The sequence below is a fragment of the Candida metapsilosis genome, assembly GCF_017655625.1.
Source record: "Candida metapsilosis strain BP57 chromosome Unknown scaffold1, whole genome shotgun sequence".
NCBI classification, from domain to species: domain Eukaryota; kingdom Fungi; phylum Ascomycota; class Pichiomycetes; order Serinales; family Debaryomycetaceae; genus Lodderomyces; species Lodderomyces metapsilosis.
Genome location: NW_027138159.1, coordinates 1,068,601 through 1,091,451, shown reverse-complemented (window position 1 = coordinate 1,091,451; position 22,851 = coordinate 1,068,601). Strand labels below are relative to the sequence as shown.

General features: G+C 36.1%; 10 protein-coding genes across 10 annotated transcripts; 6 read left to right on the top strand and 4 right to left on the bottom strand. All coding sequences in view use genetic code 12, as the record gives it.

The window, feature by feature from the left end:
* Positions 1–878: 878 nt before the first annotated feature.
* Positions 879–2,273, top strand: I9W82_000477 (uncharacterized protein; the record flags this gene model as incomplete). Its single annotated transcript, XM_067693875.1, has 1 exon — positions 879–2,273. The coding sequence occupies one exon, from the start codon at positions 879–881 to the stop codon at positions 2,271–2,273; it is 1,395 nt and encodes a 464-aa protein (XP_067550503.1).
* Positions 2,274–4,066: 1,793 nt separating this feature from the next.
* Positions 4,067–5,581, top strand: I9W82_000476 (uncharacterized protein; the record flags this gene model as incomplete). The annotated part of the gene is made up of 2 exons (XM_067693864.1): positions 4,067–4,755; positions 4,861–5,581. The coding sequence occupies 2 exons, from the start codon at positions 4,067–4,069 to the stop codon at positions 5,579–5,581; spliced, it is 1,410 nt and encodes a 469-aa protein (XP_067550502.1).
* A 108-nt stretch (positions 5,582–5,689) lies between these two features.
* On the bottom strand, positions 5,690–9,004 carry I9W82_000475 (uncharacterized protein; the record flags this gene model as incomplete). Its single annotated transcript, XM_067693853.1, has 1 exon — positions 5,690–9,004. The coding sequence occupies one exon, from the start codon at positions 9,002–9,004 to the stop codon at positions 5,690–5,692; it is 3,315 nt and encodes a 1,104-aa protein (XP_067550501.1).
* Positions 9,005–9,357: 353 nt separating this feature from the next.
* I9W82_000474 (uncharacterized protein) lies at positions 9,358–10,740 on the bottom strand (the record flags this gene model as incomplete). The annotated part of the gene is made up of 1 exon (XM_067693842.1): positions 9,358–10,740. One exon carries the CDS (start codon positions 10,738–10,740, stop codon positions 9,358–9,360), a length of 1,383 nt encoding a protein of 460 aa, XP_067550500.1.
* Positions 10,741–10,968: 228 nt separating this feature from the next.
* Positions 10,969–12,345, top strand: SES1 (serine--tRNA ligase; the record flags this gene model as incomplete). The annotated part of the gene is made up of 1 exon (XM_067693831.1): positions 10,969–12,345. One exon carries the CDS (start codon positions 10,969–10,971, stop codon positions 12,343–12,345), a length of 1,377 nt encoding a protein of 458 aa, XP_067550499.1.
* A 175-nt stretch (positions 12,346–12,520) lies between these two features.
* On the top strand, positions 12,521–12,910 carry I9W82_000472 (uncharacterized protein; the record flags this gene model as incomplete). The annotated part of the gene is made up of 1 exon (XM_067693820.1): positions 12,521–12,910. The coding sequence occupies one exon, from the start codon at positions 12,521–12,523 to the stop codon at positions 12,908–12,910; it is 390 nt and encodes a 129-aa protein (XP_067550498.1).
* A 561-nt stretch (positions 12,911–13,471) lies between these two features.
* ADH4 (Adh4p) lies at positions 13,472–14,245 on the top strand (the record flags this gene model as incomplete). The annotated part of the gene is made up of 1 exon (XM_067693809.1): positions 13,472–14,245. One exon carries the CDS (start codon positions 13,472–13,474, stop codon positions 14,243–14,245), a length of 774 nt encoding a protein of 257 aa, XP_067550497.1.
* Positions 14,246–14,432: 187 nt separating this feature from the next.
* I9W82_000470 (uncharacterized protein) lies at positions 14,433–14,949 on the bottom strand (the record flags this gene model as incomplete). The annotated part of the gene is made up of 2 exons (XM_067693798.1): positions 14,433–14,645; positions 14,947–14,949. The coding sequence occupies 2 exons, from the start codon at positions 14,947–14,949 to the stop codon at positions 14,433–14,435; spliced, it is 216 nt and encodes a 71-aa protein (XP_067550496.1).
* A 1,796-nt stretch (positions 14,950–16,745) lies between these two features.
* On the bottom strand, positions 16,746–20,402 carry SMC3 (cohesin subunit; the record flags this gene model as incomplete). Its single annotated transcript, XM_067693786.1, has 1 exon — positions 16,746–20,402. One exon carries the CDS (start codon positions 20,400–20,402, stop codon positions 16,746–16,748), a length of 3,657 nt encoding a protein of 1,218 aa, XP_067550495.1.
* Positions 20,403–21,183: 781 nt separating this feature from the next.
* Positions 21,184–22,746, top strand: I9W82_000468 (uncharacterized protein; the record flags this gene model as incomplete). Its single annotated transcript, XM_067693775.1, has 1 exon — positions 21,184–22,746. One exon carries the CDS (start codon positions 21,184–21,186, stop codon positions 22,744–22,746), a length of 1,563 nt encoding a protein of 520 aa, XP_067550494.1.
* Between the last annotated feature and the right edge of the window lie 105 nt (positions 22,747–22,851).

The window sequence follows — 22,851 nt, the reverse complement described above, 5'->3', positions numbered from 1 at the left end:
CCAACCAATGCAAATGTAACAGATCTGATGCTATCCCACTTTCATTACTGTAACTTTAAAACTTTTCACTAATCTACTCCTCTCGCAATGCTGCTATTGAGTCCACACAAATTTGTGTGTAACATTAGATTCGAGGTCTTTTACAAAATGAATATGTATTTTCACGGAAAAATTTCAGAGCAACAAACTAATACCTATGCGATTGCTCTTGTTGACTTGATATGTACTATTTGATACTTACTTTTCAGTAAAGGTTGGTTGTTTCTTAAAATGTCGTGCGCAATCTTTCCGAAATTGGGAAGCGCAAAATCATCTATCATATGCAGGTATAAAACTGACTTTTTTTTTTTGCTTTGTTATCCTATGTGTTAACTATAGACCTAATAGTAAAGGATTCTACGAACTATTGGAAATCTCTTCTTCCTATTTATTCAGGTATAGCTTTTACTTACCTGATGTAGCAAGTGTCTGTCTGTATAACTGTCACCTCTATTCGTATGATTTTTATAAAGACAGACAATGAATATAGAATGTGAGACAACTGAAACAGACAGACAGACAGACAAAAAAATAAATAAAAAAATAAATTCATCAAAATTGGTATTGTAACAAACAAACAAACAAACAAACAAACAAACAAGCAGAACCATACAAACAAGAAGAAGAAGAAGGCTCAACTTCAATCAATCAATCAACAGCAAACTAAGCTACACTTACATATATATATAACACTTGACATTATTGTTATTTGTATGTATTACACACCATCAAAATTACAGTTGCTTTAACATCTCATTTTTACAACCAAAAATATATATTAATCAAATACAAAGAGCTTAACATTACACTACAGTAACACTATAACAAAATTACATTGAATGTCTAACTATATCAAAGATATTGAAGAAATACCCAGCTTGAAACCACCTCAAGAGACATTTGTTGATGATCCAACTTCATTACAAGATATTCATTTAGATGAATTGGTATTTGATCTATCTAATGGGTTGAAAAATATGAATAATCTTCACATCTATCATGTCATCTACATTTATTCAATATTTATCAAATTTACAATCAGTTTACAACAACAATATCCAACACTTTATACTAAATTTAGACAACAACAATTGGAACAATTACAAAAGGAAAAAGTAAAAGAAGAGGAAGAGAGGAAAGGAGACTATAGCTCCTTAAAGAAGAGGAAAATAACTCCTAGCCCTGAAACTAGTGAGAATAAAAATACTGTTAATACCACTGAGTCCTCTTCTATAGTATCACCCTCGGTGTCTAACTCATCCACCACAAACACAATTGCATCTTGTTCTTCTTCTGCTTCCACTTTAAATACAGAGAAACTGGAGGATAATAAATCAACTTCAACTGAATCTGCAGCTGCAGATGCAGGTGCTCAAGTAAATGTTGATGATGGGAAAACAGTTGTTGAAAGTGACTTTACAAATGAAAATGATTTGTCAGACATTCTTTCACTTGATAGATGTGATAGTGATGAAATATTATTCAGTGATGAAAATATTGACAATATAAACTTTAATTACAATAGTAATGGGAAAAGAGGACCAGACGATGATGGAAGTTTATCTCCAGGTAACTATGTTCCCATTGAATCACTACTTGAACAATTCAATTTAAGCGAGTGCAGTAACAACTCATCAGAAGAGGATATAGCTGCTGTCTCCGCTATATCTACTTTTACCACGCCAACACATAAACTTCGTATCCCCACCACTAAATCCAACTATGCCAAATCAATATTATCTGAAGTAGACTATGCACAGCAAAAGACAAACACCCATTCTACTCAATTAGTTAAAGTTTTCCAATTGATTAAAACTCCCAGCTTACCTATTGATCAATTCTTATTACGAATAAAACAATATTCACCATCAATTTCCATCCCAGCTTATCTTCATTCAATTTACATTTTATTCAAATTAACAACATTGTTATCAACCGTTAGTTTGACAACAAATAATTCATATCGATTTGTAATTGGATCATTAAGAACTTGTACCAAGCTATTGGATGATGTTTACCAAAAACAACTGAACTTCACTCACGTTGTTGGGGTCGGGTTACGTGATTTATCGAAAATTGAAGTCAATTTTGTTTATTTGATTAATTTTAATTTTAACTTACAATGTTTGGAACAAACTTTGGCAAGATTTTTACAAGTGGAATTTGTTCAATTGTGTCAGTTTATGAAGTTGGAATTGAATGAAGTTTATAATGAAGTGATTAACAGTTTTTAAGAGGAAGAGCTAGGTGGTGGTCACAATTGGGGAATGAAATTTCTCCTCTTTTTTTTTTTATGTTTAACGTTGGATTTATGATGATTTACGTACGATTTGTGGATCTTACGGTTACTTTACACTGGATCTCGGACTTTACGGATTATGAAAATTGCATTCTATTAAAAATGGACTTTTTAACTATTAATATGTACATATGTGTAGTATAAATTATATGATGATTTTAGAGAAAAAGCGCAAAATCAAAATAAAAGGAATCACCTTCTATCACACCCTTGAGTTCATAACAGCCGAAAGGAAAACTACACTGGTCAAAAGCCATCCACTCCACTCTGTAACGTGATCCCAAAAAAAAAACATGCGGCTTCTGTGGCTCGAACACAGTACCTCCAGATCTTCAGTCTGACGCTCTCCCAGGTGAGCTAAAGCCGCTAAAAGAAAACCCACGCCGGGATTCGAACCCGGAATCCTTTGATTAGAAGTCAAAAGCGATAACCATTTCGCCACGCAGGCGGTTTCTTGCTTTTGGAAAATTGCTGGTTTTCCCGACGAGCTTACTTTTGGGCATGTGATACATAGTTAAGGAATTGAGGAGAACGTATATGGGTGTAGTATAATACTTGCCGTGGCAGGTGATGAATGGCTTTTGATTAGAGCGAGTATTTTGATATACCTCCCTCTGAGCATGACCTTGGTACTTGTGAGCCTTAGTTTAGTCCATGCAAATACGTCGGTAAAGATTCACAAAGAAGCTAAAAGTTATTCGTCGCTTTAATCTCTTTTCAAAAAAAAAAAATCACAGAAAAACTTTCACAGCTGAAACCAAGAAATAGATTCAAATGAATGAAGGAAACCCTTGGTTAATATAATATCGTACATATCTTGTTTGTAGTATTTGTTTTGTCAAGTATTTGTATTGGTTGCAAAAATTTGTACAAAAAACTTTGAAAAAAAAAAATAAAAAATCAAAATAACTATCAGAGTATCCTTCAAGTTGAGCTTGAAAAAAGTGTTAGAAGTCTATGTTACTAAGAATGGCTGTTTTAGAATATTACTCATATTCACTTTGTCATAGCATTTGATGCAGATGCAGATGTGGATATGTATGCCGTAGAAGGCAGAAAAAAAAAAAAGAGTCATTTAATAAATGCATAAAGTCCGGATTCAACCGTTCAACATAAAAATAACTTTGAGTGTAATAGCAACTACAGGGAAGAAGTTAGTAAAGTGACTCATTGCCTTTAAGGAGACACCGTTCATTCCTCATGCTTTAGTCTTTTGTGGGTTTAGAAATGTGTCATTTCAGACACATGGCTCATTGTACACGACCATTAGTCCTTATCTATTGTTATCTATAGAGAACAGAGGATATTGTACAAACACAGCCAAGTTTCTTCTGTCACTTGTTTCTCTTTTGGCTCTTGAAGAGCAAATGGCTCAGTATATAAGTTGGTATTTACTGGTCTGCTTCTGGCGTGGTGGTGTGGTGTGTTGTTGTTTCTTATCTGAATGACTTTTTACACTTTTGTTTACAAAAATCTAACTTTTGTGTAATGTTTATAGCAAAAACAGAAAAAGAACCCCACGAGGTCTCAAAACCATCAACAACAACAAAACTAAACCAAACCAAACCAAAACAAACCACTATTCCATATACGGTTTTCTTTCTCATAACTCACACTGCATTAAATACTGCTGCTTTTGACTCATTCACTAAAACAAACACTTCAACTTTATATATACACACTAACAACTTTCCTCATTAGCTTCTCCCTTTTGCCCCTTTTCCCCACATGTTAACTGCAAGACTTCGACCATTACCTAAACCCGCCAAAACATCAATGCGAAGAAACAGAGGAAAGGTACTTGACGATACTGGAATAAACACTGGTGCTGCTGCTGGAACAACACATGCTACGAATGATCCTGCAACTACAAACCATTGCCACCACTTACACACAACCTCACGTCATCACCACCCAGCAACACAATCAAAACACTCAATCCTTATCCCTAGTCCATTGAACGCTTTGCTTCATTCAGACAGGCACATGAAATACCATTTTTACAACCTAGGTGGTGATTTCATTAGAGTATCAGCATATCGACGCTTTAAGCAATTGTTTCGAATAGGTGGCGGTTCCCTAATTAAAGAAATTGTATTTGATTTATCAACGTTTTTGAAACGGGAATTAAATGATGAAAAATCAGGCTTCCATTTACAATTCAAAAACTATTTAACTTCAAACAGTACAATTTTACAGAAAAAGGAAACTAGTTGGTGTGTTTGTGATCATCAGTTTGGATTGCGTAATTGGTTATTTATTGTATTTGGTTACATGTTGCAAACTTATAAAGAAGAAGAAGTCTATGAATGTTTGGATGATGTGATTAAAATGTACCTAAATGCAAGAAAGAATCGACTTGATCCTGATAATATTCGAATCATACGTGATGAACGGGATAATTTTACATTGGCCACGTTTCAGAACTATATAAACACAGTCGAAATTCAGGAAGATTTATTATTTGATAAAAATAATAGCTCCAATTGATTTGTGACTATTTCATCAGCTTATAACCAGAGGATTTACTTACCACCATTGCCCAAGTTACACAATCGAGATTTATTAGTCAAGGCATTGATGCATAAGGAATTTTATCGATTGTTATTGGATCCTCGTCATAAGTTTGCTCAAACTATGCAGTCACACAATTATGATTTATCATTTGGTGAATATGGGTTAATAAGGAAGGAAATTTCATTTCTTGATGGGTTAGGTGATTTCTTTCTTGCTCAGGAAACTTCAAGACTTATATTTGACTTATGTCGTAGCAGCAGCAGCACTGGTGGTGGTGCTGGTGGTGGTGCTGGTGGCGACAGTTCCATCCTTGACGCCAATGTTAGTGCTCAAACTTACAACTTGCTTAAAATGATTCTCGCTACAAACACATTGATGTCAAAATTGACCAAATGTTACAACTTGTACCAAGGTCTCAACGACCCCATAATCAACACAAGAATCGCCAATGAATGGATTCCTTACACCACAACAGGAATTTTGCCTCGTGATAAAGACCTCAATGAAGTTCGAATTTACGAGGAAGAATTCCTTGGCGATTTTTTTGAAAGTTATATGGCGGCTTTGTTGATTGAACAGCCTCAAGTTGCAAAATCATTCATTAGAGAAATTTATAAACGGTTGATTTCAGTGATGACAAAGACATTACCTCCTGAAGTGACGTATCAGAATTGGACTACGGATATATTGGGTAGAAACATATATGGAAAGAAGGAGGTTGTATGAGGAGGCTTTATAGCTAGTTATTTTGGTTCCATTTATTAATACACAACTTTAAAACACGAATTTGATACAAATAACAACAACGATGTATGTACACCATCCCACTAACGCTTATCTAGAAAATAAGTTCTTTTTGAGATTGTTTCTCTTCTTCACACTCTTATCATCAATAGTTGAACTCGACAAGAATAATTGACTTCCAGATCCTTCGTCTTCATCTTCATCACTACTAGTACTATCACTTCCCGAAGACAAATCACTGTCACTACCAATCACCGACTCAACTTCATTACCATCAGAATCAGAATTAAAATCTTTATCTTCCTCATTGGAATCCTTCTTATCTCCCTTGTATAATCGTAATTCGTCAATCTCCTTCACCTCAGGTACTCCACGACTTCCTAATTCAGTCAATGTAGGCAACGCCGGCTTTTTCGCAGGAGTAGCAAGAGGGATCCCAAATGCCGATTTGCCTGGGGCAGGATTCTGTTGACTGGCCCCAAATCCACTGGAAGCATTTGCATCAATCTGTGTCTGACTGGCCCCATTTTTCTGATCAACTTGAGTGGGCTGTTCTTCAGAAGCTTTATCATTATTTGCAGCTACATTCGATCCTCGATTTCCAAACGAACCCACAAGACCTTGACTAGCAATAGAGGTCAACAACCGTATTGTCAGTAAGCTCGAATTACTCTTGCCAACACCTGGCGAAACATTTCGTTTCTCTGGTTCTGCTGCAACTAATCTCATCCCTGTTGATGTTCCTTCAACTTGCTCTTCCTCCACATCTCCAATTACTGATTCAACGTCACTTGATCCTGATGATGACGAACGTCGGTCTTCTCCATGTTGTTGATCATCAGTTTGACGGGCATACAATTGAAAACTTTGCGATCCAGTTTTTTGCTTCGGACTTTCTAAAGCCGTGGGTAAAGTGCGTAAAGGAAATTTAGGTGATGCAATCAAAACCGGATTATCACCATTGCCTACTGCCTTGCCATTAGTGGCTTTCCCATCTTGTTTCTGTTCCTCATCAATCCCCTTGATAAATGCATCGCCAGCTCCAAACGCAGATTTTTCAACTCGGCGCAACACGGATGGATCAGCTGAGCCAAGAGGCACATCTGCTTGTGTATCCTCAACAGGCTTATTGACAATGGACTCTGGCTTGGGGTCTTGAAAAAATAAATTAGTCAAGGATTTCGCAGTTGCTTGTTGCAGATCAGTATAAAATGAACTAAACTTTCCCGTTGATTGTTGCCGGCTATGGCCACCATTATTCACTCCCAAATCTTCATTTTCTTGATCACGAGCTGGAGGTACAATACTACCAAAAGCTGAGCTTTCTGGTCTATCATCTCCAAGGCCATTATGACTATCGCCCAATTTTTGAAGACGTGCCAGCGGATGGTCATTTGCAAACAAATTAGTTATTTGTTCAAATTTAGACTTCAGCTGAATTGGCATATCCTCCATTTCATCATCAGAATCATCATCCAACTCCTTAGTGGGAGGCTCCTTCTTCTTCCTTCTACCTGGTGTCTTTTTAGGTGCCGTCTTTGGTGACGCTGGTTTCTTCGTAGTGGATGCAGGCTTTTGCTTCGACTTATCTTCCGAGTTATTGCTTCTTTTCAGCTTGGTATCTCTAATTGGACCTTTAATTACACCTCCATCTGGACTATTGCTTCGAGTCATTGATCGCGGTCCTTTAGGTATATTACTTCGAGTATTTGGTTTAGCTGTTGAAGGAGTGGAGGATGTAGATACCTGTTTCCTTGGCAGAGATCGACGGTTAGGGGCTCTAACCTCTTCCTCTTCTTCCTCTGGCACCTGGTTGAAAAGTTCATCATCATCATCATCATCATCGTCTTCATCAGGCCCACTGGTAATCTCAACAACTTCAGCAGTTTCATATTCCATATCATCTATCCCGCTATTGCTAAACGGGTTCTTTCTAAATGCTTCTAAATGTGCTCGATTGTTTTCCCTATCAAATTCAGTTTTACTTTTAACCTTGTATGGAAGGGGACCCCCATAATTCAGTTCCCCAGAGAGATCAAAACGGAAATCAACCACCGGATCAGCATACACTGATTGACAAGTATATGCACTAACAGCAAAATGCTCGGGCACCTCCTTAAACTGTCCATCAGGTCCTGTCTTGTACCTAAGAATTTGATCGTTCAAGTGATCCAAATTAAAATTAATGCTATCAAGAATATTCATAGATCTTTGGTCATCATAAACCCTCTCAAGGGGGCCCAGAAGTGTGGGTATCGCAAAAGTGTCAGTACGTGAAGGAGATTTATTCTTCAGTGGTCCAGCTTTAGATTTGCTGGTTGGCGTTTTGTCAATAAGATCAGGACTCTTATCCGCAACACGTGAGGTTTGTTTTTTAGCTCTTACTGGTCTACCTCTTTTTGGTGTAGGCTTCTCAGCTGGAGTTGGTGTAGGAACTGGAACAGGTCCAGAATCCGTCTTTTTCCTATAGGGAAGGGTAACGTTAACCTCCATAGGAGTTGAATCTGATTGAGCTTGTTTTGTCAGTGAACGAGGTTGGGCAGTTTGTTTGGTAGTGGCTGGTTGCTTTTTTGCTGGAGTTGGCTTGGGCTTCTGAGTAACCCCATTATCCAGAAAATATGGATGACCATCAACCGTATCAATTTGTAGTGATTTCATGACTGAGTCAGCTTTGGATGGCTTCTTTCCGGCGTGCTTCTTATACATGTCCAATATGTCCGCCTTGTCAAATATTGGCATCCGATTTTTCACCTTGTTTATCGGCAAATTATCTTCTGATTCCGATGACATGTCCATTGCATTAATTTCAGGAGCAGAATAATCGTCATCTGAATTGTTGGAAGGAGGATTATTATTAGCAGTCGGAGGTTTCAACAACATTCCTGAAGTGATACGTTCCTGCTCTTTCCCATTAGGACTATCTCCATCTCTCTTTTTAGGAATCTTTCTCAGGTACGTAGTTGGTGGTGGAGCCAAAGAAACAGGTGATGAAACAGGCTGTAAATGGTTTCTAGTTGGTGTAGCAGAGTCAACATATCCAACATCCTCCATCTCTTCTCGTGATCTTTTAGAAGATGGAAGTCCTTCAAGCCCCAATTTTTCACTAAAGTACAAATTATCAACGATTACTCTCACTTCATCATTCAGTTCAAACACATCATCCAATTGATAATCTTTATCCAAATCACATTGATTCTTATCTTGACATTTGACTATATTTATCACCGGTTCATCTGGATAAAGTCTTTTAAATTGTGCAACAACAGCTTCAAGCAATTCACCAATTTGTTTTGTAGGATCGATCAAGTGTAGAAATTTCTTAGCTATTAATGAATCAATTTTTGCAGTGGGTAATGAGGAACATTCCTCTGGAATTAAAAGTATCTGAAGCTTTAGTTTTACCATACTTCAGTAATACTGGGGAGTATTAATTATGGATGCTCTCAGGTGGTTGTAAAAAAAAATCCTTTTGTAAAAAGTTGCTGAGATGTGGTGTTAGAGTATCAACTGCAAGACAAAGAGTGGGTGTGCTTTGGTGACTGTCAAATGAGACAAAAGCTGTTGCCAGTGTTAGTGATGTATTAGGTGTATGTGCAACTGGTAGATATCTCCTGAATTACTCGTGTGCGTCTGCGTCTGCGTATTTGTGTGTTTGTATTTTCAATTTGTTTATATTTTTTCTTGTGTTTGATTTTTTTCTTCTTCTTCTTTCTCGCTTATAATGTAACATCAACTATTCACTATACAGGGTTCAATTATCAATATTCCATAGACTTCTTCAACTCTTGAGCTTTTAATGCCAATGTATGTTTTTTCAACAATACTTCCTCCGCATCCAAATCACCAATAGCAGCTCCTTCTTCCTCTTCTGCTAAGTCAACCACATCTTCCGGATCTAGTTTATCCCAAAATGGTTTCCAACACAAAATCTCCCCATCAACAGTCCCACAATAATACGTAGCAGTGAAAGGACCTCCATTACACATTGAACATGTTCTTCCTACATTCTTGGTACCTCTTCTTATTAACCGATTGACTAATTTTCCATCAACTGTTCTATAAATCAACACTTCACCACTTTCAGATGGGAAAAGAAGATACTGAACTTCAGTTTCTCCATTGGGGTTCAATAAAATCGGAGTTGTTTGTGGATATTTATTTCTTGTTAATGGACCAAAGTTTATCAATTTGTTGACTGGGGGATAAGGTGTACTAATCATATCCCATACTCTAATTTTATCATCATTTCCAGCTGAAAATAAAGTACTCCCCAGTTCATCCCAGCATAACCCATTGACTGGTCCCAGATGCGCCTTAACTGATTGTTGTTTTAGAATCGATTCGTTCAGTCGAGATGAAGGCTTTGCCGTGTTTGTAGTTAACATGTCTAATCGACATAATAAATTTTGACTTCTTCTTATATCCCATATGCGTACTTCTCCGTCATATCCTCCTGATGCCAACAAGTTTTCATTAATGGGATGCCATTTCACACTGAGTGTTTTACCCTTGTGACCCCGCAATGTATGTGCACTTGAAGTAGATCGCATATCCAAAAGACGAATAAATGGTTGATCACTAGCAGTTGCAATTAACGAACTTTCTCCACACACATCTATGGAATACACACGATTATGCAAATTGAATGAAAAGACTGGTGTCAATTCATTCGTATCCCATACCTTAACAGTATGGTCAAATGACGATGACACGAATAACCCCGTATCAAATGGCCACCACTGAATAGCAGAAACTCCAAACTTGTGAAACTCTCTTGCTGGCATTATTGCAACATTGGCAAAGGAAGTGACTGGATTATCGTAATCAAAAGTATCAAACTTCGAAGGATGGTGTATTCTATTCAATTTAGCATCAACTTCATTTTCTTTCCTCACTTCATCTTGTTGATGCAAATCCCAAAGCTTTATTGAGGAATCACCTGAACCACTCAACAAGAACCGATAGTCCACTGACTCCAACGCAAGACTATTCACCAGAGCATTTTTATGACAATTAGTGGGAAACACGTCATATTTGGCTGTTTGATAAAGTTGAGACGCATAGTAATTGTCAGTTATTATTGTGGAAAACTTGAGTGGTGTTATATTGCCCAACTTCTGTTCTAGTAAAAGAGATTGCATATCATCTTTGTGGGAAAGAGAGTCTGCAAGATGCTTGAGTGTAGTTTGTGTTCTGTCTTTAAAGAACGGACTGATTGTCTAGAGCAATTGAATTGACATTGAGGATTGTACTGTTGACATATGTTTATATGCACACCTCAAACCATTCTTTTGGAAAAAAAAATTTTTTTTTGTTTTTTTTTTCATTAACAGAGCACAGTCATACAACTACAACAGCCCATAGGAATAATGTTGGACATTAATGCATTCATAGTTGAAAAAGGTGGAGATCCAGAAAAGATCAAGATCTCACAAAAGAAAAGAGGTGCACCAGTAGAATTAGTTGATGAAATCATCAATGATTACAAAGACTGGGTCAAGATTAGATTTGATTTAGATGAACACAACAAGAAATTAAATGCCGTTCAAAAACAAATTGGTCAAAAATTTAAAGCTAAAGAAGATCCAGCTGAATTACTCAAGGAGAAGGAGCAATTGACTGAAGAGAAGAAACAACTTATAGAACGTGAAGCTAATACTGATAAGGAATTGAGAAACAAAGTTAATCAAGTGGGAAATTTAGTTCATGATTCAGTTGTTGATTCTATGGATGAAGCTAATAATGAATTGATCAAGACTTGGGTACCTGAGGGTTATAAGGAGCCAGCACAAGTTGCTGCTGGTACTAATGCTCCAGCTAGTTTATCACATCATGAAGTATTGTTACGTTTAGATGGTTATGATCCAGAAAGAGGGGTTAGAATTGTTGGACACCGTGGATACTTTTTAAGAAACTATGGTGTTTTCCTTAATCAAGCATTGATCAATTATGGTCTTTCATTTTTGTCGAAAAAGGGCTATGTTCCATTACAAGCCCCAGTCATGATGAATAAGGAAGTTATGGCTAAAACTGCACAATTGTCTCAATTCGATGAAGAACTTTATAAAGTTATTGATGGAGAAGATGAGAAATATCTTATTGCCACTTCTGAACAACCAATTAGTGCATATCATGCTGGAGAATGGTTTGAAAAGCCACAAGAGCAATTGCCAATTAGATATGCTGGTTTTTCTTCATGTTTTAGAAGAGAAGCTGGATCTCATGGTAAAGATGCATGGGGTATTTTTAGAGTTCATGCATTTGAAAAAATTGAGCAATTTGTATTGACTGAACCAGAGAAGTCTTGGGAAGAATTTGATAGAATGATTGGTGCCTCTGAAGAGTTTTATCAATCTTTGGGATTACCATATAGAGTAGTTGGTATTGTTTCAGGAGAATTGAACAATGCTGCTGCCAAGAAGTTTGATTTGGAAGCATGGTTCCCATTCCAAAAGGAATATAAGGAATTAGTTTCATGTTCAAATTGTACTGATTATCAATCAAGAAACTTGGAAATCAGATGTGGTATTAAACAACAAAACCAAACTGAAAAGAAGTATGTACACTGTCTTAATTCGACCTTGAGTGCTACTGAAAGAACCATTTGTTGTATTTTGGAGAATTACCAACGTGAAGATGGGTTGGTTGTTCCTGAAGTTTTGAGAAGATATATTCCTGGTGAACCTGAGTTTATTCCATATGTTAAGGAGTTGCCAAAGAATTCAACTTCTCAAAAGAGAAAGTAAAATGTATAGAAAAAAGAGAATTGACTATATATATACTTAAGTGTAATTGTAATTTGTTGTTACAGCCTCAGTCGAATTTTGTATGACGCGTTTTTTCTTTTGAAGAGAAAGAGAAAGAGATCCTTTTCTTACAAAAGACAAAACCCATCTTCTTCATTCTTACAGTTAAGCTTAAATGACGACGCTGGAGTATTCATCTAAAGAACCACCGCAATACACTCAACAAGATAGCGGAAGCGCAAGAGTTGGTGATCTACATCGCAACCATCATCAACAAGAGTCTGAAGATCAACAACTCCCAGCATACACTCAACGACCAAATGAAGTTCACCCATCCTCCTCTGCATCCTCCATATCTGATCAAGAATCAGATATTATACTGAACTACCCTGAAAACAGAGTTAAACGTAATGAATGCAGTGTATGCTGTCAAGATTTATTTTGTGGTGGATGTTTTGGATGTTGTACTGGTTCTGCTAATATGACTTCTACTGATCGCAATTTGATGGGTACGTTAATGGTTGCTTTGTGCTGTGGTGCTGGTGTTGAAGCTGGTGTGAGCTAAATTGATATGGGGGGTCTTTTTATCGTGTAATTATAGATTATGGGAGAAGAAGATCTTTGCTCCAATTGTGTAAAAGTTTAAAGCAATTTTAAGGATGATGTAATTTCAGATTCAATGTAGGTTGTCTCTTTGATTTCTTGGCTATTATTATCAATGCTCAGTGTCAGAATGTGTACGGTGTTTGAAATTGGTTTACTATTACTACTACTATAGTAGTAGTAATAGTAATGTATGTTATATCCGATGTTAACTCCTGATTTGTTAGTAAAGACAAAATTTCAGATTAAAAGAAACCAAAATTACACAAAAAAGCTAAAACTATACTTTATACTTTAACACAAAGAACAAAAACCCTCCCCTTTCTTTTACTTTACGTTTATGTATTACTCCTGTATAGCAATGAAGTAAATGTGGAGACTTTAATGACATCAAACATATTGCCACAGTTCTTCCTTTATACAAGTTTCTAAATGATATAAATACAGGTCAATTAATCCCTCCTCCTATGGCAATCTCAACTTAACAATAACCTAAAACTTAAATCAATTAGCTCAGCAAATAATGTCTGTCTCATTAGCTCCACAACATCAAATCAAAGGTCAAACTGCTTTAATCACAGGAGGAACTAAGAATTTAGGTGCAGAAACTGCCAAAGAATTGGCAAAATTAGGAGCAAACTTGTTTTTACATTATAGATCCAATCCTGAAGAAGCTAAGCAATTCCAAGCTGAATTAACTAAACAACACAATGATATTAAGGTTGAAATTTATCAAAGTGACTTAAAATCAGCTCAAGATTTGACCAATTTATTCAAAGCTGCTAAATCTTCTTTTCCTAAAGGTATTGATATTGCTATAAACAATGTTGGTCAAGTTATCAAAAAACCAATCACAGACTTCACTGAAGAAGAATTTGATTCATTGGATTTGAAAAATAACAAAATTGCCTTTTTTTTCATCAAGGAAGCTGGTTTAAATTTAAATGATAATGGAAGAATTGTTTCATTAACTACATCATTATTAGCTGCTTATACTGAGTACTATGCCGGCTATCAAGGAACTAAAGCTGGTGTTGAATTTTACTCTAAAGCAGCTTCAAAAGAATTACACTCAAGAGGTATTACTTCCAACTGTGTTAGTCCTGGACCTATGGAAACGCCATTTTTACTCAATTCTGAACAAAAGGAAAGTGTTGAGTTTTTCAAAACTGTGGGATTGCATGGTAAATTAACTCAAACTGGTGATATTGTTCCTATTATTAGGTTTTTGGTGACTGAAGGTACTTGGATCACTGGCCAAAATATCTTTGCTTCTGGTGGTTTCACTGCTCGTTAGAGAAAATAAAAAAGACAACACACACTTTACATTTCTTGTCTAAGCCTTTCAATTTGAAATCCCAATTGTAATACATTTTTTTTTATTGCCGTAGAATATAAAAGCGTTCTAGATTTCTGAATGCAGCACATTGTAGCCATCCTAGCATCATGTATGCACCTACTCTTACAAAATTACATTAGCTTTCTTAACACATCATATCTGCGCACTCTTCAGCACAACAACAGCAAATAATAGCAGCACAGCATCCACAGAATGATGAACAACATCCACCTCCGCCATTTCGTGGTTGTTGTTGGACATACATTGGTTGTTGTTGTTGATAGTATCCTTGTTGTGGTGGTGGAGGACCTTGTTGGTAGTATCCTCCTCCTTGATATGGTGGACCTTGTTGATAGGACTAAAAGAAGCTGAGTTAGTACTGAAGGATGAAAGTGAGTGGTTGGTAACAAAGACAAACGAAAGCATCTAGAAAGCAACGTTCCTCCAAAGATGTAACACTATGACATGACTGCTCGTGAATGAAGTTGCATATTCACATTTGAGATTGAAATAAGTCTTATCATATTCTGAAGTGAGCAAAACACGTCTTTCCTCGTCCATTTATGCCGTCTAACAGCAAATTTATAAAAATGGTCAAATTCATAGCAACTCGTCTAAAGCAATGTAACTCACTTATAGCATTCAATGATAGTACATACCATGTTTTCTCAGTTATAAGTTTATGTAGTTGATTGGCTCCAATGAGTTAAGAAAAGAAGACTCAAACTGAAAAGAAATCTGTATGGAAATAAAAATAGAAAATGAAGTTTTTATTTTTGGGGTTGGATCGATCTGATGAGAGAGAGAAATTTCAATCGACAGAAAAACAAAGTCAATTACGTAATGCAAATGCACACAAAACGTAAACAAAAAAAAAAAACATAAAACTATGTCACAAGCTATAGGCTCAGCCTTGTATATATATATATATATATTAACCTACCAAATATAGAATATCAACTACTACTATTAAGAGAACCTGTCAAAATATGTAAAGAAGTAAAACTGAATTGGGGGGAAAAGCCGTGATTAGCACCAAGTATTTACTAACGAGGACTCCTAAATCTACAAAATTCTACAAACTTGTATAACCAGTGAATTTCATTTTCTTTTGTAATAAGCCTCTTTTTGTTACAATTTCCGTACAACGGAGAAAAGTGAAATTAGGTAGAGACAGTTGACATGACCTTTAGCTAACACTGCCTTCTACAAGCGCTTTGAATCCCCTTGAATGGAGTTTAGAGTAGGATGATTTCATGCATAAAGAAAGTTCCCTTTCGCTTTTTTTTTCCCCACTGTTGAAAAAGTTCTATTATTAGCAAAACAATATAATACTACACGTCACAAAATATTTTCTTGGACACAGTCGTGTACAAAAGTTCAATTTAAAGTTAAAAAGTGTCGCGTATCTTATGTCTCAAAATTATTTATTCAGACATGTACTCACGTGCAGTATACTCAATTTAAGTATCAAAGATAATGACGTCTATATTAAACTAAACTGAACTAAAAACAACTAGAGCCTGTCTGTAATACCAGCAAATGACTTTGTATTTTAGAATTGTCACCAAAATTTGATAGTGGAATTTTTCTGCCTCAGATTATAACTAACACTGAACCGATGAAACCTGTTCCAGTTTACCAAATGAGTAGGTTATCGAGAATGTTCCACCTTCCAGACTTTAGCTATTGCAGCAATTTCACCATCTTAAAAGCAAACACAATACATATTGATGTATAATACTAAACAACTGCAAAAAAAGGAAAATGAATACTCCTCACTTCAAGGCCAAGTACTCTGTGATTGTCCTTAAACTAGTCTGCTGCTCCTTCCTATCCTGCCTCTTCTGCTCTTCAGACCTGTGCATTTTATCTTTCAACCTCTGTAGCTTCAGCTTCACTGATGAAATTGTCGACGTTGTTGATTTGACTGAAACGTTGCTTGATTCTACTTTTTTTAAATCTGACATGATTTATGATATTTGTTAATTGATTTGTATCCTAGTCAACTTTTGATCAATGAAGGAGCTTTCAACTGGTATTTATATTAATCCCCATGCCATACTTTAATTGAATTAGTCAGCTTCTATACTAAAACTGCTAAGTGTGAGTCACAACTTAATTTATCTTGACCATAATTGAGCAATTTTTTTACCCCAATAACCACTATTACTCTATGCTTTAATTAAACAAGGATAGACGGTATAGTATAAATTAACCCCCTTTACATTGTTTTGATGACTAATATATAGAATATCCCCCAAAACAAAAATAATACCATGGTAGCTCCCCACTCTCGTAAATTAATTATTGTCCCATGTACGGCTGCAAGAAAAAAAAAAAAAAAAAGATCTCGTATATTAGCTCCTATCTCCTAACGCCTTCTGCTTGTAGAAGCATCCTCGTAGACTATATCAAGAAACAACTTCTATTCTATACCAATATATATATATATACCCTAGTTATTCACCTGACCTTCAACAAAATTCATAGCATCTTCCTTATTGATCCCCACAATTGAACTCACCTTATTATTAAACACAACCCCATAAAATTTGTTTCCAGCCAACGACAACAATTCCGATCGGAACGTAGTACATATAAACTGGGCGTTAACACTAAGTGAATGAATCAAAGATGCCACTGATGTACGATACTGAGTATCCAAATTAGAATCAATTTCATCAAACAAGTAAAATGGTGCTGGATCACAATGTTGAATGGCAAATATAAGAGCAATTGCACAAAGTGATTTTTGACCTCCTGACAATTGTTCAATCTTTTGTTGTTCATCATTTTTGGAGTTGAATGAGACTGAAATTGATACTCCTGTGTAGTTGTCAATTGAATCATCATCTTCATCATTCTCCACATCATCATCGTCATCATCTTCATGTCGTTGAGTTTGCGTTTGCGTTTGCGTTTGTGTATCACTTGCATTCTTCTTTTGCAATTCCAAATATCCAACTCCCTGTGGAACCAATTTCTCAAATATTTCATGGAACGCTTTAGCAACTTGTTTAAAACTATTCATAATCGCTTCCTTCTTCTGTTGTTGTAAATTGGTAATCAATTCCTCAATAGATTTCTTTGATTCATCCAACTCTTCCTTTCTTGTATTCAATTCATCTCGCTGCTTTGTAAATTGGGTATACTGTTCCATTGCTTTCTTGTTAATGTGAGAATATTTCGTCAATTTGTCATTCACCTTGTTCAATTGTCCAACCAAATCATTGGAACTGAACTTGTCGAATTTCTCCGGTTGAAATGCTTCCTCTGGTAACATTCCCAATTCTCTAATCTTTTTATTCACTTCATCTCTAGTTTGCTCTTTAATCAGCTTTTGATTTAACAACTTCGTCGCTGATTTGGAGAATTTCTCAAAATTCTTCAATGTTGTAAGCTGTTGTTCATTGGCCCGTTCTAAACTCTTTTCATTCTGAGCAATCTCTTCCAATATTTTTGCATAGTTTTCACTAGCTTCATCACTACGTGATTGTGCTGTATCGAGTTGTATTTGTAATGAATCCACTTCTTGACTAATTTCATCAAATTCTTGATGTAATGATGCTTTATCACCAAGCGAATATTTCTCTTGAGTCAATAAAATCATGCTCAATCTCAAGCTTTCCGCATCATCTTCTAATTCACTTATCCTCGTATCCAACTCCAAAGCTGATGTGACAACATCATCCAATTCGCGTTCAATTTCTGCAAGTTTGTGATTATACAGCTCAAGTTGGCCAATCTCTTCGTCACTTAAGGATTGAGTAAAATCAGAATTCAACTCTCTTTGAAATTGTTTCAAGTTGGAGCTCAAGATCCCCTTTGCTGATTGTAATGATTCCAAATTGGATTGCAACACTAAAATTTCTTCATTTAAATTAAACTTCTTTGCTTTCAATTGAGATAGCTCAACCTCTAGTGGTTCCTTAGCTCCTTCCAAATTATTCAAATCTCGAATATTCAACTGCAACTCGTTGTTCAAATTTGTCATTTCTTGATTAATGTTGGATATTTCCTGTCCAATCTTGTTCATTTCACCTTCTGTCTTGATCAACTCATTTCTCTTTTTCGTTTGCAATTTCATAGCATCAATTCTGGATGTTTTGTAATCACGGTATCCACCAGACAAGACACCTTTGGTGTCAACTCGATCACCATCCAAAGTAATACACGTCAATTTAAACCTACGTGAAAGTTCAGCCCCTCTTTGTAGCTCATTAACAACTAACGCTTTACCAAAAATTTGATTAATTGCTTTGCCAACAGTTTCATGATCGTATTTAAGTTTGGAAATTAATGGTAAACATTGATTTTCTTGTGAGTCTGGATATTCTGAAACCAGTGTATCTTCAATACGATTCAAAGGTATGAAAGTTACTCTACCTGCTTTAGTTCGGATCAATTCCTCAATAAGCAAAGCAGCAGTGGCATCAGTGTCAACAACAACATGGAATAATGATGTACCTGCAATGACTTCAGTGGCAACTTTATATTTGTCATTCACATGAAACAACTCTGCAACAGTGCCGAAAACATTTTTCTCAAGATTCAACTTTTTAGCAATTGATTTAAGTGCAGCAATTCCTTGCGCTTGAGCGCGATCCATAGTTCGGTTGACTAAATCTGATGCATTGTTGAAATCATTGGTAACTGAATCAAAGACACTTTTCAATCGGATTTCATCTCTCCACAAACTCTTTCTTTGGTCAACGCATTGATTGATTTTCAGTTTAAGGGATTGAATGCTACTTTTCAATGAAGCTACTTGAAGGCTATGGTTTTCATCATTCAAAAGCAGTTCCAACTCATGAATCCTCTCTGAGCAGCTTTCTTCGTCACTCCTTTTAGATTTAAGCTCAGTTGAAATTTGTTTAAGATCTTGCTCTTTTTCCTTTATTTCCTTTTTCAATTTCGAAATCTCGGTTGTCAACCATGAATCACGCTTTTCCTTGTTTGTGAATTTCAGAAACCTATTTTGTTTGGAATAGAGAGCTCTTTGTTTTGAATGGAGTTCAGACATTTGTTGTTTCAATTCCGACTCGTGTTTTTGCATCTCAATCAAGCGTGGCTTATCTTTGGCAATCAACTCCCATTGTTGCTTTATTTGCAACTTGTGAGTTTCAATTTGCTCATCTAAGTCACTCGATTTGTCATCAGCTGTGTCCAACTTGGCTCTCAATTCATTCACCTTAATCTCCTTTTCTGCAATATTCTTCAACAACTGATTGTAATCCAAATCGGTTTGTTCTTTTTCCAACGACAACACTTTTAACGAAACTTTCAACCCGTTTATTGATGTTTGCAATTGCTGGCACAATTTCTCTCTCTGTTCCATTTCATTCAAGTCATTTTGTGAATCAGTCATCAATTGTTGATGTCTTTCCTCTAATTCACTAATCGACTCATTCAATTCGTTAAACTCTCTATCAAATATATTGTATTCCAATACCTTTTTTTGTTTCTCCAATGATTGAAACTCCTTCAAGTCATCACTCTCAATCTGTAAATCACTTATTTTCTCATTAATGCTGTCCAATGCCTCATCAATTCTTTGTCTCTTTAACGTAGATTGATTCATTTCTTTCATTGACTCCTTCAACTTGCTCTCGAACACAGTAGCACCACTAACTTCCTTCAACAATGTCAATCTCTCATGATCCTTGGAATTGGTTAAACTGGTGATTCTTCCTTGAGGCACAATGTAATATGGATTTGACCTTGAGAATCCTGCACTTTCCAATAAGTTCATTATATCAGATCTAGTAGCTGACTTTCCATCCAATGAATAATCATCCTTCTTCATACCAATAGTTCTTCTTATGGAAATTTCAGATTTGGAAATAGGAAAACGTCCATCAGTGTTATCAAAGACAATTTCAACATAAGCAGACATAACAGTGCCTGATCCATCATGTATTAGTGCTTGTCTTTCCTCTCTCGTCATATGTGTGTACGCGTCACTGAGCACAAATCGAATCGCAGCAAAAAAGTTTGATTTACCCGATCCATTTCTACCGACAACAACATTACAATTGGGACTCAAATCGTCAATGATAGTGGCATTCTTGTAAGTTTTGAATCCCTGTATTGCTATCTTTTTGATGTGCATGGTTCACTGTGTTGGTGGTAAGAAAAGTTACTGATTTTGTTTGTTTTTGTTTTTAACTTTTTTTTTTTTCTGCTTGAGACGCGTATTCATTTTTACAATCAACACTGACACATAGAAATGATCACTAATCAAATAACAAAAACAAGACCAGAGTTGCTCGAGCTCACTGTTTACGATCTCTGATTACACAATGACCCATCCTGACTAAGTGTTGGCTCCACTTCAAGCGCTGAGTTGGTTGCAAGAAATTCAAAACCAAAGCATCAAGTACCGATTCCACGATACCAAGTCGTTTATGCTTTAGATTCCAAGAAAAAAAAAAAATCTCAAAAACTGGTCGGTTTCTTGCCAAGAATGGCCAAATTTTGAGTTTATCAGAATATATTTACACGTGACCAGCCCCGCTCGTTATCAGGTTAGATTGCATGAAACAGCATTAATCAAGAAAATAAACTGATAAGAAGACTCGGATTGTGGAGAGATTTTACCTCGGCTGATGCCAGAAACGGCTTTTACAAGCAGGTGTCGAGATCTATTTGTTGGGATAACGGCACAAGAAAAGTACAAAATCGGTCTAATCTCATCGTGTTCGTATTATAAGGAATCAATTTTCCAAGTTTTGTCACTGGAATATTATTTATCATATTCACTATCTTGTTTAAGGTTTCGGAGGTCTAATCCCTTCACGTTTTTCAAGATGACCTAGACTTGGTATATAAATTCATCAGCCTTTGTTCATTGTCAAATCTGGATCAAGTTTCCCATCACGCAATAAAAAAAAATGAGTTCTACTGATAGATTGAGTTCTTCTGATAGAGCAAGTGAAGATCTTGAAAAAGATCATGCTCATCATCTTTTGGAAGCCATTCCAGAGGGCCACATTAGTTCACTCAACAAAACTGGTTTAGAACTTTATGAAAAAGCCCAAGACGTTTCTGAAGAGGAAGATGCTGAAATGTATAAAAAGATTATTAGAAAGTTGGACTATCGAATTGTGCCATTATTGTGTTGTACCTATATGCTTCAATTTTTGGATAAATTGTCATTAAATTATGCTTCTGCCTATACACTTATTGAAGATTTGGGTTTGGAAGGACAGAGATATTCATGGGTTGCAGCTGTTTTCAATTTTGGTTATTTATTTTGGGCATATCCTGGTAACTATATCATTCAAAAGTTACCTGTGGCCAAGTACACTTCATTTATGTTGTTTTCATGGTCGATTATCTTGATTGGTCACGTTGGGTTAAAAACCTATCCTGGTGCTTTGGTGATTAGGTTTTTGTTAGGTATGTTTGAAGCGGGTATTAGCCCTTCGTGTATGATGATTTGTGGTTCATTTTACACTATTCAGCAACAACCCATTAGAATGTGTTTGTTTTTGTCATTCAATGGTGTTGCAACAATGTTGGGTGCTTTATTAGCTTTCGGATTAGGACATGTTGAAAATGCTACAGTCACCCAATGGCAACTTATTTTCCTTGTTATTGGATTAATCAACTTTGTTTGGTCAATTATATTCTTTTGGTTCTGTCCTGATTCGCCTCAAGCTGCCAAGTTCTTGTCTGAACAAGAAAAGTCGATTTTGATTAAACATATTGCCAAGAACAACCAAGGTGTCAAGGATCAGAAATTCCAAAAACATCAAGCATTCGAAGCAATTAAGGATACTACGGTGTTGATGTTAGGAGCCATTGGTTTAGCAAGTGGTGTCATCAATGGTGGATCGTCCAATTTTATTTCTGCATTGATTAGAGGATTTGGTTTCACGGGAATTGAGGCTACTGCATTGCAATTGCCTTTGGGTGCAATTGAATTGGTGGTTGTTCTTGTTGGTGGTTATATTGCCTTGAGGGTCAAAGATATGAGATGTGTTGTGTTGTTTGTGTTTTGCATAGCGCCACTAGGTGGTTTGATTGGTATTCAAACAATACCCTTGGAGAAAAGGTGGGATTTAGTTGGATGTTCGTTCTTACAGTATATCATTGGGGGTCCTATTATCATGTGTTGGACCTTGTTGAATGCCAATGTGTCAGGAAGTTCGAAAAAGACCACTGCTAATGGATTATGGTTTTTGATGTATGCAGCTGGTAACATTACTGGTGCAAATATCTTTTACGCTGATCAAGCACCAAAGTATAGAAGTGGTATTATGGGAATGTTGACAAGCTATTGTGGTATCATGGCATTGGCTATATTGATTAGGTTGGTGTACATGAGAAGAAACAGTTTAAGAGATAAGGAATTGGGTAAACAAACTCCTGAGCAAGCTGAGCAAGCAGTATTGAATGGATTCATGGGTATGACTGATTTTGAAAACAAAGGTTTTAGATATTCTTTATAGAGAGGGGGTGTAGATATAAGTTGTATATGAATTGTATTAAGTTGTGGAACTAGTGTAGGAATTGTAAAACGGCTGAGTAAAAACGGTTGCAAATGAGGAATCCTG